The sequence below is a fragment of the Watersipora subatra genome, chromosome 4 (assembly GCF_963576615.1).
Source record: "Watersipora subatra chromosome 4, tzWatSuba1.1, whole genome shotgun sequence".
Classification (NCBI taxonomy): domain Eukaryota; kingdom Metazoa; phylum Bryozoa; class Gymnolaemata; order Cheilostomatida; family Watersiporidae; genus Watersipora; species Watersipora subatra.
Genome location: NC_088711.1, coordinates 22388014 through 22405200, shown reverse-complemented (window position 1 = coordinate 22405200; position 17187 = coordinate 22388014). Strand labels below are relative to the sequence as shown.

At 35.0% G+C, this 17187-nt stretch overlaps 2 protein-coding genes across 2 annotated transcripts in view; one reads left to right on the top strand and one right to left on the bottom strand.

Annotated features, from left to right (window-relative positions):
• Positions 1-14: 14 nt before the first annotated feature.
• Positions 15-13431, bottom strand: LOC137394905 (ADP-ribose pyrophosphatase, mitochondrial-like). Its single transcript, XM_068081689.1, has 7 exons — positions 13175-13431; positions 8910-9014; positions 5896-5982; positions 5313-5424; positions 3124-3267; positions 1197-1314; positions 15-1015 (listed from the first exon to the last, which is right to left on the bottom strand). Exons 1-7 carry the CDS (start codon positions 13381-13383, stop codon positions 903-905), a joined length of 888 nt encoding a protein of 295 aa, XP_067937790.1. The 5' UTR covers positions 13384-13431; the 3' UTR covers positions 15-902.
• Positions 7665-17187, top strand: part of LOC137394903 (synaptic vesicle 2-related protein-like) — a 33126-nt gene continuing 23603 nt past the window's right edge. The window contains exon 1 of the mRNA XM_068081682.1: positions 7665-7738. The gene's annotated coding sequence lies outside the window, so the exon portion shown is untranslated. The remainder of the gene's footprint in view (positions 7739-17187) is intronic.

The window sequence follows — 17187 nt, the reverse complement described above, 5'->3', positions numbered from 1 at the left end:
CGAGCTCCGTCAAAAATTGCGCATAAAGTTTATTCAGATCACATATCGTTGTCTGCATATGAAGATTTTTATCAGTTTAATAACATTTACGATTTCCAATAACAATGCAATATAATTTTTAGTGTTGCAATATAAAGTAGATGTAATTTTGACAAAGCAAAAGAAACAATATAACAAAATATTTCACATAGCAGAAAAATAGTCACATATAATTAAATACAGCAATACAGGTTTCTAAGCATGATACCCATGGTAAAGGAATGTTTAGGTGTTCAAGTGAGCTACAAAAAATTGGAGCATACATAAATCACTGTCAGACATTTCAACACAACGGAGCTTGGAACACTTGGGCTATGTTACACAGAGCTTGGAACACTTGGGCTATGTTACACAGAGCTTGGAACACTTGGGCTATGTTACACAGAGCTTGGAACACTTGGGCTATGTTACACAGTTCTACTATTTAAACAATTAAATACTCAGCTACAAACAATGATAGATAAATGTCTCAGTAACAATTGGTCTTCTGTTGCAACAACATCCAAAAAACAGTAATCTATGTTGACTATATTAACTTTTATAACTATATTAATCTATGTCACTTCGACGTGGGAAAACTCGTGAAACAATTGTCCTGTATTAATGGAAGCTTCAGCACTCTTAATGGCTTAAGAACACTGAAACCTATAAAATAATATACCATATTTTGACTTGGTTTTTTTAATTTGGGACCTATATAATTAATTGATTTAAATAAAAAACCTAGGTTCATCACATCAAACAGCAGCAGACGTCCATATAACATGTCCTGTGTCGTTAAAGAAGACTTGCATCAGACAAGCACTACATATTTTAGACTTAGAGCAATGATGGAGATGATTGAACTTTCGTAAGGTTGAGAATCACCAATCGGCATTGTGAAGTTCTGCTACCTTCTTTATAAAGTCTGAATGACTCGCAAACAATTTTAAATCTTTATTGATATCAGTCCACTTGACTCCAATAGCATCGTCACCTAAAATATGGTGTCAAACGAGATACCATAGAGCATACCAACACACTAGCACCATTCGAATCTAGTACATACATGTATGTACAGAAATGCACATTATATCCAGTACCAGCACTCAAATCAAGACTGGAATGTTGTGCCTACCAGTATTTGTATTAAACTAAACAGGAATAGTATGATATACCAGCATTCAGAGTGAAAGCCCCTACAGATACTCCGGAGTCATCATGAAAATTGTAAGCTATAGTCTCCATCCAGGCATTGTCGGTATTCCTAGGGTCATCTACATAGCCTCTGTAGACCTAGACAACAGAAAGTAGGAAAAGCAGGAAAGAGTATGCTATAACGAGTACAAACAAAATAAGGATCAACCCTTATGGATAGCTCGTGACCTTATTATAATGACAGTCATTTGTTATTGTCATTGACCGCTGCTGTGTGTGCGCAAGCACGCTGATCAAATATAAATTATTCCATGAGCAAATTACTCTAAATTAAAATCATGTTATTTATGCACTAATTTAAAAAAAGATATAAACTTAACTAATAACATACTTTTTACCATTACAAGTATTTTTAAATTTTACACACATTTTATATGCTCATAAATTTCATAGCAATACTCAAACAGTGTTGTTCAACAGTGGGAATGTTTCAAAATTAACTTGAAAAACATATTGCGGATTATAGCAAGTCAGAGACTCTAAATTAGCATACAGTAGATGGTTAATAATATAACTATGATAGCTGTTTTAATGAAATTTGAGATACAAACCAGTAAGATGCTATTGCCATCACTGAATGAATTAAGGTCCTAGCTCATATATCACTGCATTGCCAATTCTGAAAGGTTTACTGCAACAAAATTCACTTTACAGTTATTTGATATTAAAAAGGTTCACCATATCTTACTCTGCTGTGTTGTAGGTGTAAAATATGTAGAAATGTGATTAAAACCTTTTAAAAGCTCAAAAGTGAACAGTTAATCGTCGTCATCACGAAAACGACGTAGTTTGGAATCTCTTTATTTCGATGACAATCTCAAAAGTTGTGGTTATTGTTTTGACATGTGATGTTATCACGTGAAATTAAAGGCAAATAAAATGCTCCATATAAAACGCCTCCTAGCAACAGTTTATGACAAACACTTAAGGTTCTACCGGAAAGCCCGTATCAAATATAGATACTCACTACTTTACAGTTACGTTTCAGCCTGGTCTAATCATCTAGTCGTAATCTGATCATGTGACCCATACTTCATGCCAAATAGCGCGAACAATTTCTGCAGCATTTTTCGACTATCACAGGTGACCAACAGGCTCGTCATGTGTTTCAGAGGAAGATATGCACTCCTTCGAGCTAAGGTTAAAAAATTAAACGAATTTTTACGGTAGGTTTTGAGATAGCAGTGCTCAATGTGACTGCAATACAATGATGATGAAATAGACGCTTAAGGACAATAGGCACGGTTTTATTGAATGCGTGAAGTATATTTGTGAAAATACTTCGACGAATGAGGTTGCATGAAAGCGTAAACAGAAGCCATCGTGTTCAACTATGTCCCATTTGAGAGCTTTTGGAAAGGGATTCCAATCTACGGCATTTTCGTGATGGCTGCGATTAACTGTTCATTTTTGAGCTTTAAGAGCTTGTAATCACATTTCAACATATTTTGCACCTACAACACAGCAGAGTAAGACATGGTGAATCTTTTGATACCAAATAGCTGTAATGTGAATTTTGTTGCGAGTCAACCTTTAACTGAGCTTCTCTGCATTTGAGTTATATATTTTTATTGTTTTTCCATATTTTCTTCAAACGGGTATCTCACTAGAGGTAAATATAACAACAAAATCTTTTTGATCTCTATAACATATTAAAATTTTAAAACAAAAAAATGTGTAATTAAAGTGAAAACAAAACCAAATTTAACTTGTCTAACCAATTTCATGACTTCAGTAAAGTATGATTGACTATAATAGAGCACTTGCTATATGGTGTCAGATTTTTGCAAATCCTAGTGTTGAAGCCAAGAACCAGTACAAACAGGAGACTACAACTACTAATTACCAACTACTGCCTGAATGGCTACTAGGGTGAGCACTACTAACCTCTATCCCATGAGCGAACAGCTCATCCACTTGCTTACTGACTTCTAAAACTTTCCCTGGCTCTAACTCGAGAGTGTTCATTGCTTCCTCACTGAATTCTCGTCGCAGTGTAACATTTACATTCTCCCCTGCATCAATCATGCCCTGCGAAAAGGTACAAATTAGATAATAACACTACAAATAAAATGTTGCCAGAAATCTAGATGATCCCAAATTTTAAGAAAAATAATAACAACAGTAGGTGCGCTGTGCATTTCGGTCAACCCTAGGAGTGTAACTTGCACATTTTATTTCTGCCCTTCAGCCTCACCATATCAACAGCTGTCTAGAAGGATAATGGTTGAACTATTGCTGCCATGTGCTGAAACGTAAGAGTCAGTAACAGTGTTTATGATATAAATATAAAAATAACTGACAGAGAAATGTGCCAAAGGCCTACTTATTTGAATCAAATGAACCAAAACACTGATATGATTCATTTTAAGTTACTACAAACAGTAAAAGTAAAAATCGCTACGCCACTGTTCACAATAAGCTAATATAATAAAATATTGACAATAACCTAACTTACAAGATACAAAAAAAGAACTTGTCAGCTGGCATCGACCTTTTGAACCATATATTACAGTTTTAAAATGTCTCCAATAAATGATGTGAACTGGGGCCTGTTACTATTTCAGTGATTTCTATTCACAGGTAAATATTTAAACTAAAGATAATAGAATATCTCCAAAAGAAAAAATGAACATCTAATGCAAACTTTCACCATTCTTACTAATAGTAATATAACAGAATCAGCACTAGATTGGAAACTACGGCGTTTAATAGACATAAACCTGAGGTTTGTGAATCCTGGACTGGTAGAGCCATTAAAATGATTAAATGAACAATTTGTACTCAGAGGTTAATGGCAGGGAAAGTATTCCATAGTTTCATGTTAGCAGTACTAGCAAAATAATGCCACAACTGCTTGTATCCGCTCTAGAATGGATTTATCAAAGCTTTTTCTACAAGACTGAAATTGCATTCATTTTTAAACCTTATGCATAGACTAACATAAATGTGTAAATAGGACGCAGGCGTTATTTATATCAACATGGGCTTTAAGTATTGTAGGCTATCTAAAAATCGCTGGAGAAAGCCTGAAGATTATAGAAGCACACTTATCAATCAGGACAGTACACCTAAAACTATGGCAGCAAACCTGAATATCGCACACTTAAAATAATCTGACATGTTGATAAGACTAGAGCGATTTCAAGAAGCGACTTTTTATCTGGAATGAAAAAACAACTTTAAGATTACATTCAATATAAATTATTGTTACTAAGTGTGTAACACCAATGATATAAAACCCCACAGGATAGGCGACGGCGATCATATGGGCGGGGTTTAATGATAGGGCTCTGTTGGGATGAACCCGAACATAGCACCAGAACAAAAAATATGCTGAATAAAGCCCCTTGTGAATTTACAAATATTAAGAGCAATGGTGGTTATTTTACTGATCTGTTGGTTTCATTTTGTTGTCAAATAAATATAGTTGCCCAATATTGTCACCGTTGTGATCAGTCAGTTGCCATTCACAAGCATTCGTGATATTAATAGTCGCCATCGTGAAATGGTCCAAATTTGGTTTTATATTTAGATTTTGAGTATGAAAACTTCACTACGCAGCTTTGCCCGATGTCCCATCTTGTTGGCAAGGTGACGACAATGAAATACTTTGTCATTTTATATTAGCGGTGGCAAAATATTAATCGAAAACTAGGGAAAAAGGACGTTATTCGGGTGATTGCGGGTAAATTATATCTAACTTTAAGCATATATTACAACCCTTACCAATCTCAAAATTGATAAAAATAGGTAATTTGAAATATTTGAAATTCAAGGTTTGCTATTGTGAAAAGCGGGGGTTTACTGACTGAATGAGCTAATAACACGATAACAGCGAGTCATGTTTTCCAAAACCTAACAAGGCAACACGACCGCCCCGCGAGATCTGTGTTAGCCCCGAAACCCAGGCTAGGACAATCCCAACAAAGCTCGATCATTAAACCCACACATATGATAGCCGTCGCCTATCCTTGTGGGGGTTTCATATCGTTGGTATTACACACTTAGTAACAATAATTCTTATTGAATATAATCGGACAGCAGAGTTGCTGCACCGCTTCAAGATGACTCACCCCCGGTATGGCCCACACACCATGGTCACGTCTCACAATAGCAACAAACTGCAATATTTGCTTGGATGAATTTGGATTGATCACAATATTTCCACTTTCATCTCGCTTCCACCTAACATGCATGAAATAAAAAAAAATTTTATCACACAATTAAAAAGAGGAGATGGAATGCCTCTGAAGATCAGTACTTTTTTGTCAAGTTTGTTCAATGGTACAGCAGAAGAGAGTTTGAAAATAAAACTTGTTTTTTGTGTAAGTTATCACCACTCTGATAGAGGCTAGCTGATAAAAACAGCAGATATTTTCTCAAGTACCAATCTTGTTCCTGTAGGTGGCTGTAGTCTGCAAAAATGATTCAACAAGTTTGCACATAAAGTAACCTTATCATAAGTAGTTGGCTGCTGTAACAAGGGACAATTCTATTTAACGAATTACTCCCTTCAAGGCTTATTAAATATTGCTTTTTTATTCACTTGGTAAAAACATAGATGTTTTAAACACTTGTTGATGTTACGACAAATTTTCTAATAGCAAATCTTTTGCAAATCTTATCCTGATAATAGTGAGTCATTGGTAGTTTCACCTTGTAACAATGGGATCGGCTGCGTGGTTCGGACCCCACTTGCCCAGTGTTCCTCTGCCTTTCAGCCCAGTTCTCCCAGCGGGATTCCTACAGCAACAATAGAGTATGATACCACACAAGACTGAGTACATGTGCAAAATGCATGTCAAAGGATAACAACGCTAATAGACAGTTAGCTGCAGAAGGACAGCAGTTTTATCTCCATCTGTAAAGTGCATTGACGCTCAGTGATCGAGCAGTTTGACAATGAAATGAAAGAGTAAATCGCGTGACAACGTGAAATTTGTTTAAACAAAGATTCGACTGCAGAAGTAATATATGGGCCTTGACAATTTCATGACCCAAATTAGCTATAAGCTGAAACCATATAGCAAGTGCTCTATCATAGTTAGCCTACCCATACTTTACTGAAGTCACGAGCATGTTTAGTCAAAATTGATTTGTTTTCACTTTCCCTTATTTCAGTTTGTTGTTTTAAAACTCTAATATGTTATGAAGAATAAAAAATCTCTTTTGCTGAAAAAAAATTTAACTCGGACGCAGAGGCTCAGTAGAGGTTTAGGAACAGTGGGGGAACAAATAAAGCACACAAGCCAAATTCTTTGATAAAAATTTAGGTAATTGTCAAAATGAAAATTTTCGAAAGCGCATAAATAGCTTGCAGAAATACCAACTTATGCATAAAAATTACAGTAGTTTATGAAGCAATAAGATATCAATAGAAGTTAGTCATTTCCTAGTTGAGATATGCATACGCTGCTATCTAACCATAGACACGTAAAGACATCTGAATTATCTGATGTATTATGAATAGGTATAAATATACCTATGTGAAAACCTGACTAATGCCTTATTCATGCAATAGATTAAGGACAGTACCTAATAATGAAACTCCTGAGCTGCTATAGAAATAATACATGAGAAACTGATCATATCGCTAAACATCGTTGTGACGGAAAGAGATTAGAAAACACAAGAATGACATCATACATGTACATGCAATTGTGGCACTGTGCTAAGCGAGAGGAGTGCAGTGTCTTATATATGGGTCTGTTGCAAGAAAATATAGCTCCATCACAAAGAATCATACAACAGACATCATAGGTTTTGAGCTGATAAATTATGTAAGCGTGCCAGGAACTGTAACGGTTATGACACGCTTGATAGGTTGTCTGACATGACATGTCTATACACTAGAGATTGCGGTTGAAGTGTCAATGCAACTGAAGAACTATTATGACGCTTTCGAGCATCTGCCAACCTACTTCTTAGGTAATTAATTAGTCATCAGCTAGTGAGAAAAACTAATCACTTGGAAACCTTTTTTAATGCTTGTAAGCAGCAGGTAAGCAGATGAAACCAAAAATTCTTCAAGACAAAATCCCACTCCATGTCTGATTCAATGCTAAAATAGGAGCGAAAAAGCTGAAGACAAGCGGATACAAAAATACCTAGCAATCAGATTTCCTAAATTGTAACTTCAACTTAGTTCACTAGAGCGGTACCTTACAACTTGAATATGAATTTGCTACTTGAAAACATAACATTGCTTAGTTATTGGCTGATTATAGCATCCCTCAACTTCTATTGGTTAATCAAATTTTTGACTGATTCTCCTAAATGTTTATTGGCTTGGTAACGACATGTGAAAAAGGAAAAGCCCACTCAAGCAGAAAATTTTACAGACATCTGTGGCATAATAGCTGCATTGCTAGAGGCTACAGTGCGTAAGCCTCCAAGAAAGAATATTTGTTAAGTTTGATAATGATGGCAGTGGTCAATTTAAGATTACTTCATGCGTGAATAACTAACTAGTAACAAGTGTTCTTGAGCTGAGCCTCTGGTGAGTACAATAATTATCACAGCCTTTCATCTTAGTTTTCAAATAACTTCAGCTATAGCTGCGACTTGAAGCTCATCAATGAACCTAACTGCTACTCTAATAGCTGACTAGATGGTGAACCCTAGCAAGGGCTCCATCAACGAGTTTGGGTCTTCCATATTCCTTTTATGTAAAAAACTAGAGAGCATAAAACGTAAATTTGGACAAAACCTAATTACTACTTAACAGTTCTTTTAGCTTGAAAACCAACATAATTCATTACATGGCCTCTTTTGCTCATGAGCAACGTACATAGCAGTTATACCAACAGCTGCAAATCTTGGCATCGCAGATATTCTTATTATAGCGAAACAAGGATAGTTGTTTGCAGGCAAGCGAGCAACCTCAACTGATTCAATTGAAATATTTGGGCACTACCTAATATTTTGCTTGGTTGTCACTTGCGATTTTAATTATGGGCATGTCTGCTAGTACTTGAGGAGATCTAGTAAGACACAGTTAGTACAAGGCACACCAAGTAAAGATACTGTAATAAAAACTACTTTTGGACTAGTAGCTCTTTGCTACATTTACTATTCTCAAAAATAGTGGCAGCGACTGACCCAAGGCAGCAATTTATCGCCTTCTCTTTAACACAGAGAGTCATATACACAGTGACAAACAGCCATAACTAGATAAATGAACATGATAACCATGTCTACATAGCAGACGCATGTCGACATAGAAGCATATCTACATAGAAGAAGCATATCTACAAAGCAGACGCGTGTCTACACAGCCGAAGCATGTCTACATAGAAGAAACATATCTACATAGCCAAGGTATGTCTACATAGCGGAAGCATGTCTACATAGAAGAAGCATATCTACATAGCAAAGATATGTCCACATAGCCGAAGCATGTCTACATAGAAGAAGCATATTTACATAGTAGAAGCATGTTTAGGTAGAGCACAGCAAGCCTGCAGCGTATACCAGTAATTATTGTATATTGAATGCTCAATGGATCGATGACTTGACCAAAAGTGTAAAGTGCAAAGTACAATTGTAATTTGAGATATGTAAACAAGTTGTGGCCTTTGATAACAAGCAATAGTCATAGGATATGCATCAACTAATCTGAAAAATATTGATTAAATTAAAGAGGCAAGGGGCCCTAGGCGTAGGCTTACAAAGGGCGGCCAGCTGTACCCTCATCTGAATCTAGTTCATAGACTCCGGTATGGCTCCTTCGATCGACCTTTCCATCGAGACTGTTGAACTTCAATCCTCCCAGACTGCAACAGAGTAACTATTCCTGACTCTTGAGAAGGGTGAATACACTATCAGAGGCTAGTTATCTATAATCATGGGAACAGGAAAAAAGAACGGCTCAGATCATCAGCCACTCATTTATATAAACGACTTCCGATGTCAACACAGCGTCTAATGACACACCGATAAGCACACCGACACCTTGCTCTATCTAGAGAGATAGCAAAGATAGCATAGAGGTCTATGGTCACACGTAAAACAGTTTTGTGCCATAATGATGTACTCAGATAATCAATTGTTGTGCAAAGCAGTTTTGCCAACAAATATCACGCTCAGGCGTTGCTTTAATTCAGAATCGAATTATCATTTGTGAGTATTGATAATTATTGAGGCAAAACAAAAACTTAAAAACCCATCACTAAACTTTGCGGTAAGATCTGTTGAAGATTAAAACAGCCAAACAGCTATGATTTTGGGTAGCAGCTGTTAGCTATACTAAAATTAGAGAACTAAAATGTTGAAGGTTATACTGTACGTTTGTACAGGTACAAGTTAATTATCAAACAATATTTCATATCATAATCCGCACTCCCTTCGCACATCGTTTAGTTTAAGAATGATAGACAACTCCTACGCACACGCAACCTATCAATTAGAAAAAACACTCAGTAATATAAACATTAAAAAACCAAATTTCATACGACATACATACTACATACATCTTGTTTCAAATATACATAAATATTTCAAAGGATACACCTTGTGTATGTACAGTATGTTTGTAGTATTCAAATGTATAACTCACTTGTAACCTATGCAAGATTGTGTGTATAATTAAACACACAACTCAACATACATTCAAACCTTGATTTATGATCACCTCAACTTTTTAACAAACATGTACAATAAAAAATGTAGGTAAATATTTGTCTCGACATGTGAATGAATTTTCAAAATATGGCATTCAAATTTTTTCGAAACATTGGTTTGCTTCAAATAGTTTGTTTTTAATACTAAATAGCGCTTTATACTTTCCTTTTCTAGTTTTAGAATCAGAGTAGATAGTGAAAGAGTAAAAATATCAGGAAGCAGACGATGTTTTTATTAGAAAAACATCAGAAAAAATATTTCAATTAACTCTTTAACAACTCATAGCAGTCATAAACAGTAGTTGTTATGATGAGGAAGTGAAGGAAAAATTATGGAAAAGTAACTTAAAACCAGTGAATATAGAGAAGGCCGCTGCCATACTTAAAGATAGAATGTAAAAGATATGAAATATAGAAAGATCAAACATCAAGTCATGTAAGTTAGACTAACTTCTTATCTCTATCAGCACCTTTACCTTGTCCTGCGTGCCGTCCTTACTGTAAATTGCCAAGGTTACGCCTTGACTTGTCTTACACATGAAGGAAAGGTGACAAAAATCATTTTTTAATATTGTTTTATTTACGTAATTTAGTTTTTCTCATAATTATTAAAATATGCTTAAATATGTTTAAACTAAATTATGAATTACTAATTCACAATTTAGTTTTAAACATGTTTTATATAATGCATTTGTTTTAATGTCGTATCTAATTCTCTGACGGATTTATCGTCAAGTTTTTGAGCTGTGGATCGAATTAAACGAAATGCAATGTATTCTTATAACAACATATGATATATAATTCAACATTCGACGCAAATATCATGACAGATGTATGTCAAATTAAAGGACGAGGTCATAGTTTGATAAATTAATGTTAAGATCTGCGAGTCTAAACTTTATGAATAAATAAATGTATGGCGCAGCAATAAGAACGCTAAAAAAACGACTCCAAAAAGACAATGCAGACTGGTGGTTTGAAACATGACATACCAACTAAACTAAAAGTAATGGGTGACTATCAGCTATAGCAAAAACTATGTAATCATATTCAAGGCTTCAGCTGCAACAAACACCAAATATTTAAGCAGCTGAAAGAGAAGTCTAAAGAATAGCATGATCTGAATACACCACATGATAGCCTCTTACATGTACATGATCTGAATACACCGCATGATAGCCTCTTACATGTACATGATCTGAATACACCGCATGATAGCCTCTTACATGCTCAGTTGCTCATTCATTGACCGGATTTCTGAAATTAGCAAGTTTATTGACCTAATACTATTGATAAATCCAGGTTATCTATAGATAATAAGGCCAGTTAGCAAAGGTAATTCATCTTTGTTACGCTAGACCAGGGGTAGGGAACCTATAACTCTCGAGCCATTTGTGGCTCTTTTGATGATTGCATCTGGCTCTTTAATAAACCAGTGGAAAAATAATCCGTAATTTGGCTGTTAATTTAATTAACATAATAATGCAAATAATGCTGAAATTACAGTAACAATATACAAAATAAAAAATAATGTCCATTTAATGGAAATATGGTTTCATTGGCAACCTTTTCATGTGGCCCGCACAGCAAAGGGTTTTCATTGCTTTTTGCACTCCCCTCTGCGCAGGCCACACGAGTCATTTTTAGATCAAAAAGTAAACCCTTCAAACCAAAAGATGGCTAAAAAGATCGTTCTTTGAACATTTTTGTTCTAAGTTAATCCAGTTTTTTAATAATCTAAAATTGCTCAAACATACTAAGTTTGTTGGTCTTCCTTTTCAATTTTATGTTTTCGAGGTTCAAACTATACATATGGCTTTCCTAGAATTAAATTTTGAAACATATGGGTTTTTGGCTCTCTCAGTCAAAAAGGTTCCTGACCCCTAGAGGAATAGAGCTAGACAATAGAGTTTGCTGCGAGAGAAGCTAATTACTACTAATAGCAAAACCTTCGCGCAGCATTACAACAATACCAAGTTTGCTTCTACATTTGTTTGCGATAAAAAGAAACATACAAAGTGTTTAAAACAATAATGGTTAGAAAGTCTGCTAATGGAAGATTGTGCGCTAATCTAGTTTTTGAGTGATTTTACAATTCACAATCGTCCTTTATTAGAATCTTAAATGTAAACTGCACATAATAAAATGCTGTACGTGCGCTTTCGACAATTCAAAACAATCATAAGTTGTCTGTGAGCGGATGGTAATTGTTATCCGTGCTTACAGGCTTCTCATTCCGCAAGTGCTATCACACTAATATTGCTGTTCATGTGAATTTTTGGATTTTTGTCATATTTTTTTAAAACCGTGGATATTTCGAGGATGAACTTTCTCATTGGCTGGCCAATAATGAACTTAAAAACATTAAATTTTCCTAGCATTAGATGGCATAGCCATACTTGCCAAGTAGTTGAGAAAAAAAGTGGCAGATTTTTTTCTTCATTGGTACCTACATAGGAGGCCCTTCTACGATTTTATTCAACGTTCAGGTACTCTACTATCAATGTGAGGTCATGGTCATTTGCCAATGATATGTCGCAGCTTCATGTATAATCTTTGTTTATTGATGAAAAACTGTAGAGTAAATCGTTAGACATCAATGTTGCTAAATCTAAATAGCCCAGGTTTTATGGCAGGCATACGGTTTAATAGCGATCTGTTTCATTGTTGCTAACTTTGTGGGATGATGCAAGCTCACAACTACAGTAGTAAACAAAGGGGAAACAGCAAGTAAAAAATTAAACCACTACTTTTATTGAAAAAGCTGGAGGAAAAAGGGAGACTGACTTAAAAACTGGAGGGTCAAAACGGCCGGCCCGGCTAAACCGAGAGACTTGGCAAGTATGGGCATAGCTAGAAAAACTACATGTCAACTTATACTAGAGCCTTCTTAAAATGTGGCAGGTCCTGGCAGTGCCTGAACCAACAAAAACAAAACAATTATTTCGGAGAATCTCATACAACCAAAGTTTAAAAGCATTCATATACTCACAAACATAGAGTTAACAATAAACTAGGCCTCATCATAAGATGTCCATGGAAGGCGCACAAGCCTGCAGCTGTTTGTTATGAAGTAGAGAAGTTTTAGGGATCAACCAGCAACAACTGCGTACATAACACTCAAATACTTTAGCATATCAATATATATCACAACTGCCTATCACAACTACATAGCACAACTGTATATTACAACTGTATCTCACTACTATATATTACAACTGTAACATATAAGGGATTCTTTCAAAACTGCACATTACATAATTCAAGCAAGGATTGACCAACAAAGAACAAGATGATGCCTCAAGCGCTCTAACCTAACAGGATCAGCCCAAACAGGCTGGGAGAGGACGTGCTTCATCGTATAATCCTCGGGGTCATAGGAGGACCAGGGCACATGCCAAGGCACTTTCTCATCAGGAACACCACATCTCATCTGATCATCATCTCTTATGTATGGCACAGGGTTGGCTTTGCGACAGTTTGTATGAAGCCTAGCAAGCATATTTCCTGCACGTCTTGCCATTCACTTCAAGCCTACGACTGCCAGTACTTAGCATTAGTCCCTTCGAAGCCTTCATAAATATCAAATTTCAATTAGAATAACCTAACTGCTGCAAGTACCTGTAAAGACGTTTATACATGGGATATCTAATAATTCAGGCAAACTTATTTATAAAATGGGTCGCGGTCACAGAAACCATGGTTAAGTCGCAAACCACGAAGTTGAGTTATCCGACATTGAAGTTGCTCTAACTGAATTTATAATATTGGTAACGATTTTTGTAACACGTGCATCTGGACCAATCACAGAGTGATCTTTCTGAATCTGAAGTCAGTTTAGCCAATAGAAGTCTTTAACCCTCGGAAAACCCCATTAAAACCGTTGCTATGCTAAACAGGAAGTACTGAAAAATGGCGTCCGATAAATATAATCGTTTCTTTTTTGCCAATTTTAAAGATAGCTTTGACATTTTGGACACTTATAATGAGTACTTTGGTATTCCAACTGATTTCAAAAGCAGTGAAAGTAAAGGGAACTATGATGATATTTTCCTAACAATTCTTACAAGCTTATTACAATATTTAACTCTAAGAATAATTATTCGATTTTATAAGAATGTTTTCAGACTTAATTTTAAGAACAATCATTCGAGTTTACAAGATCAAAGTATATAGTGATCGATGGTGTGCAATATGTTACTGTTGTTATTTTTCTAAAGATTTTGTTGATGATTTGGCTGTGCCCAATATCACGATACTGCCAAGCCGTTTTTAATATCTGTAAAATTAAGTAATACGTTTTTTTTTATAAATATAAAGCTATTTCTATGACAACCAGCTAAAATCTGTTTAGATTTTTAAATTTAGCATAATTTTTTGAATATAAATACAAAAATCTAGACAAATATCACAACTTCTTGATATTTGTTGCTATGACGTTTTGAAGTGTAAACAAAATTGTGCATTGGTTTTCGTTTCTCAAACTTTAACGCCAGTTTTCTCGGAACTATGTTTTCGCACTAATGGTAAACATGCATTCAGTTTTTTGACCATAGAATCTGCTGTAATTAAGCTAGAATCAAAGTTTTTTTTGCAAAATAGCTGCGAGAAATTTTTCCTTCTACTAGTGTAGATAACTCTAAATCTTATAATCCCGACTTAACCATGGTTTCTGTGATCATGACACAAATGTGTTCTGTTACATGTAAAAGTTTAGTTTTTTCAAGTTTATATAATCTTTACTGATGACTCATGATTTTGCTTGGATATTATTTAGTCAGGTGATCATTTTTTGAGGTTTTTCAAAATTGCCAACCAGAACACATGCTCCAGAATTGAACAGAAATCAGTCATCAATTTTTTAGTAGCTGAAGGGTGTAAACCCTGTGAGATTTACAGGAGCGTGGTGAATGTTTATGCGTAAAACAGTTTAAGCCAAAAAAATATCTGCAAACAGGCAAAATTACTTAAGGCAGGAGAGGTATTGATGATGAAGAAATCAGGTAAACTAGTCGGTTTGAGAACCTTTAATATGATTAAAGCTGTTAATGAGATTGCTCAATCTTGAGAGCAGACTAACAGTGGAAGATGCTGCCAAGAAATTTGATGCGTCAGTTGGTACAGCTCACAAAAATTATTCCTGAGAACCTGGCTTCCTCTAAAGTCACCTGTGGTTGGATTCCCAAACAGCTGACTCAAGAACACAGACAGAAAAGCGTCGAGTTGTGTTGACAGAACCTTTTTTCAATATGAAAGCGAATGTGATGAGTTCTTTAAAAGGATTGTCAATTGTGATGATGGCTGGATTTGGCAATGAAGCGAAATCCAAGCATCAGTCAATGCAATAGAAACAAAGCGAATCTTCTGTCAAGAAAAGGTTCAGGTCACAACGATCCACCAATAGTCATGCTTACTGCTTTTTTAGAACATGCCAGGGTCTATCACTATTTCCTATCTTGAAAAAGGCATCACTGTCAACAGTACCACCTACTGTGAACTTTTAAAGCAGGTTAAGAAGGATGTAAAGAATAAATGTAGATGTGTACAGACAGCTGGAGTTGTCTTCCGCTAAACCGATGCTATACATTTAGACATATTATTTTATTGGCAGTAATTAAATTTCAAATAGAATTTTTTTTCAAATTATGCTATACAACAATAGCAATGAAACAAAAAAAGGGCAACAGTTAACCACTATAATAGAATAAATGGTTTGATATATAGCGTTTAAAATACCCTTTTCTGCTAAGAGAACGGATATTAGTTAAAACTTGTTAAAGCAGCTAGCAATGATGTTTTCGAAACAATTGTTAGATGTTGTATGCAATTTGTTCATACCACATAAGTTGAAATGAGTTGAAAATCTGCAACTGTCTTGTAAAAAATGAAGACACTAAGTTATAATACTAAGTTCATAAAAAATGGGTCAACCAACATTAGTACCAAAGCGCTCAAGTATTTGGGCTAGTAGTCTTGAACAATTGAGTAAAATTGTACAACTACATTTGCCGATTTTGAAAACTTTAAAATAGCCATACACCGAAGCATAAATATATGACAAAACTGTATGGTTGAAAACCTAAAACTGACAATGCTACTATGAAGTCAAAATGTGTGCATCAATTTTTAGAAAGCCACGGGCTATTAGCTAAAGTTTTAAGAAAACATTAAAAAACTGAGTTGGTTGTGGGTTATGCAAAGCTCTGCAAATTCTGGGCAAGTATGCTCTGAATGTGTGCCGCAATTAGAAGTTCAAGCATTTTAAAGCACAACAGAGCAAAAATAAGACTAGGTACTGCAACAATCGAAGCATAGTGTAACAAAAATTACGAATTTAGTTAATAAATAATGGAATAACATACCTAAAAAGTTAAAACAGCTAGCTTTGTATTAGCATTTAGAAAAATGTTATTATATAGGTTATTGATCTTACATACAAGTATGTATATATATATATATATATATGTATATATATATATATATATATAAAACTATGTGTACTAAAAAACTACAAGTTTAGGTAAAACATTTTATTACTTAAAGTTTCATGCAGTAGGCTTGCACTCTTCAGATAAAATGTTAAAAATAATAAATATTCTACTAGCAGTAAAGCTGTATACCCTAGGACACTTATGTATTCGCGGCATCTAACTTTCGCGTTTTCGCGGTGTAATCCTTTCGCGAAAATTTAATGAGCGAAACTAAACTATCATAATGAACGAGCGAAAACGCGAAGTTAAATAGCTTTGTTCATTGATATCCACAATAAAATTGTAATATTAGAAATGCAGGCAACTTTCGTCTGTGGTTAGGATAAATGGGAAATTTCTGGTAAACTCATTATAGCTAATACACCAACTGAGCAGCATGGCAAAGCAATATCAGTTTAGTCACCGAATTTGTAACTGGTGAGAATGAAAGTCTGGTAGGTGAAGTCGTAAAATTGAAGAATAATTATTGCAGTGATGAATTTTATTACCATCCAAAAACAACATCAACCCTCATCAGGTCCAACCACATTATCTCTTTCACTGCCAATCATGTACAAATTCGTTACCGGCCTAGTGCCAGCCATTTTACCGAAATTGCCGATATTGCTTCATGATATGTATACAGTATTTTTCAAGTTCTACTTTAATTATCTGTATAATCACAAAAATATAAACTGGCTATTATGTCATCAACAACTAATTACCTGTTTTATGACTCGCGCGGGGTAGTTAATGAACTCACAGAAAAATGTTCGTTTTTAGATTAGAAATTCTCAAACAAAAGTTTAAAATTGCTTCGTTGTTTTAGGCTGATTTTATAAAGAAATCTTCGGACA

Bases quoted from the DNA above. Each gene is read 5' to 3' on its own strand.
- LOC137394905 (XM_068081689.1), bottom strand. From the start codon at position 13,383: ATGGCAAGACGTGCAGGAAATATGCTTGCTAGGCTTCATACAAACTGT. The intron at 5,425-5,895 runs GTGAAACTACCA...CATGCATGTTAG, and splicing joins GCCGATCCCATTGTTACAAG to GTGGAAGCGAGATGAAAGTG. The intron at 1,315-3,123 runs GTTAGTAGTGCT...TCTGTTGTCTAG, and splicing joins TGTTCGCTCATGGGATAGAG to GTCTACAGAGGCTATGTAGA.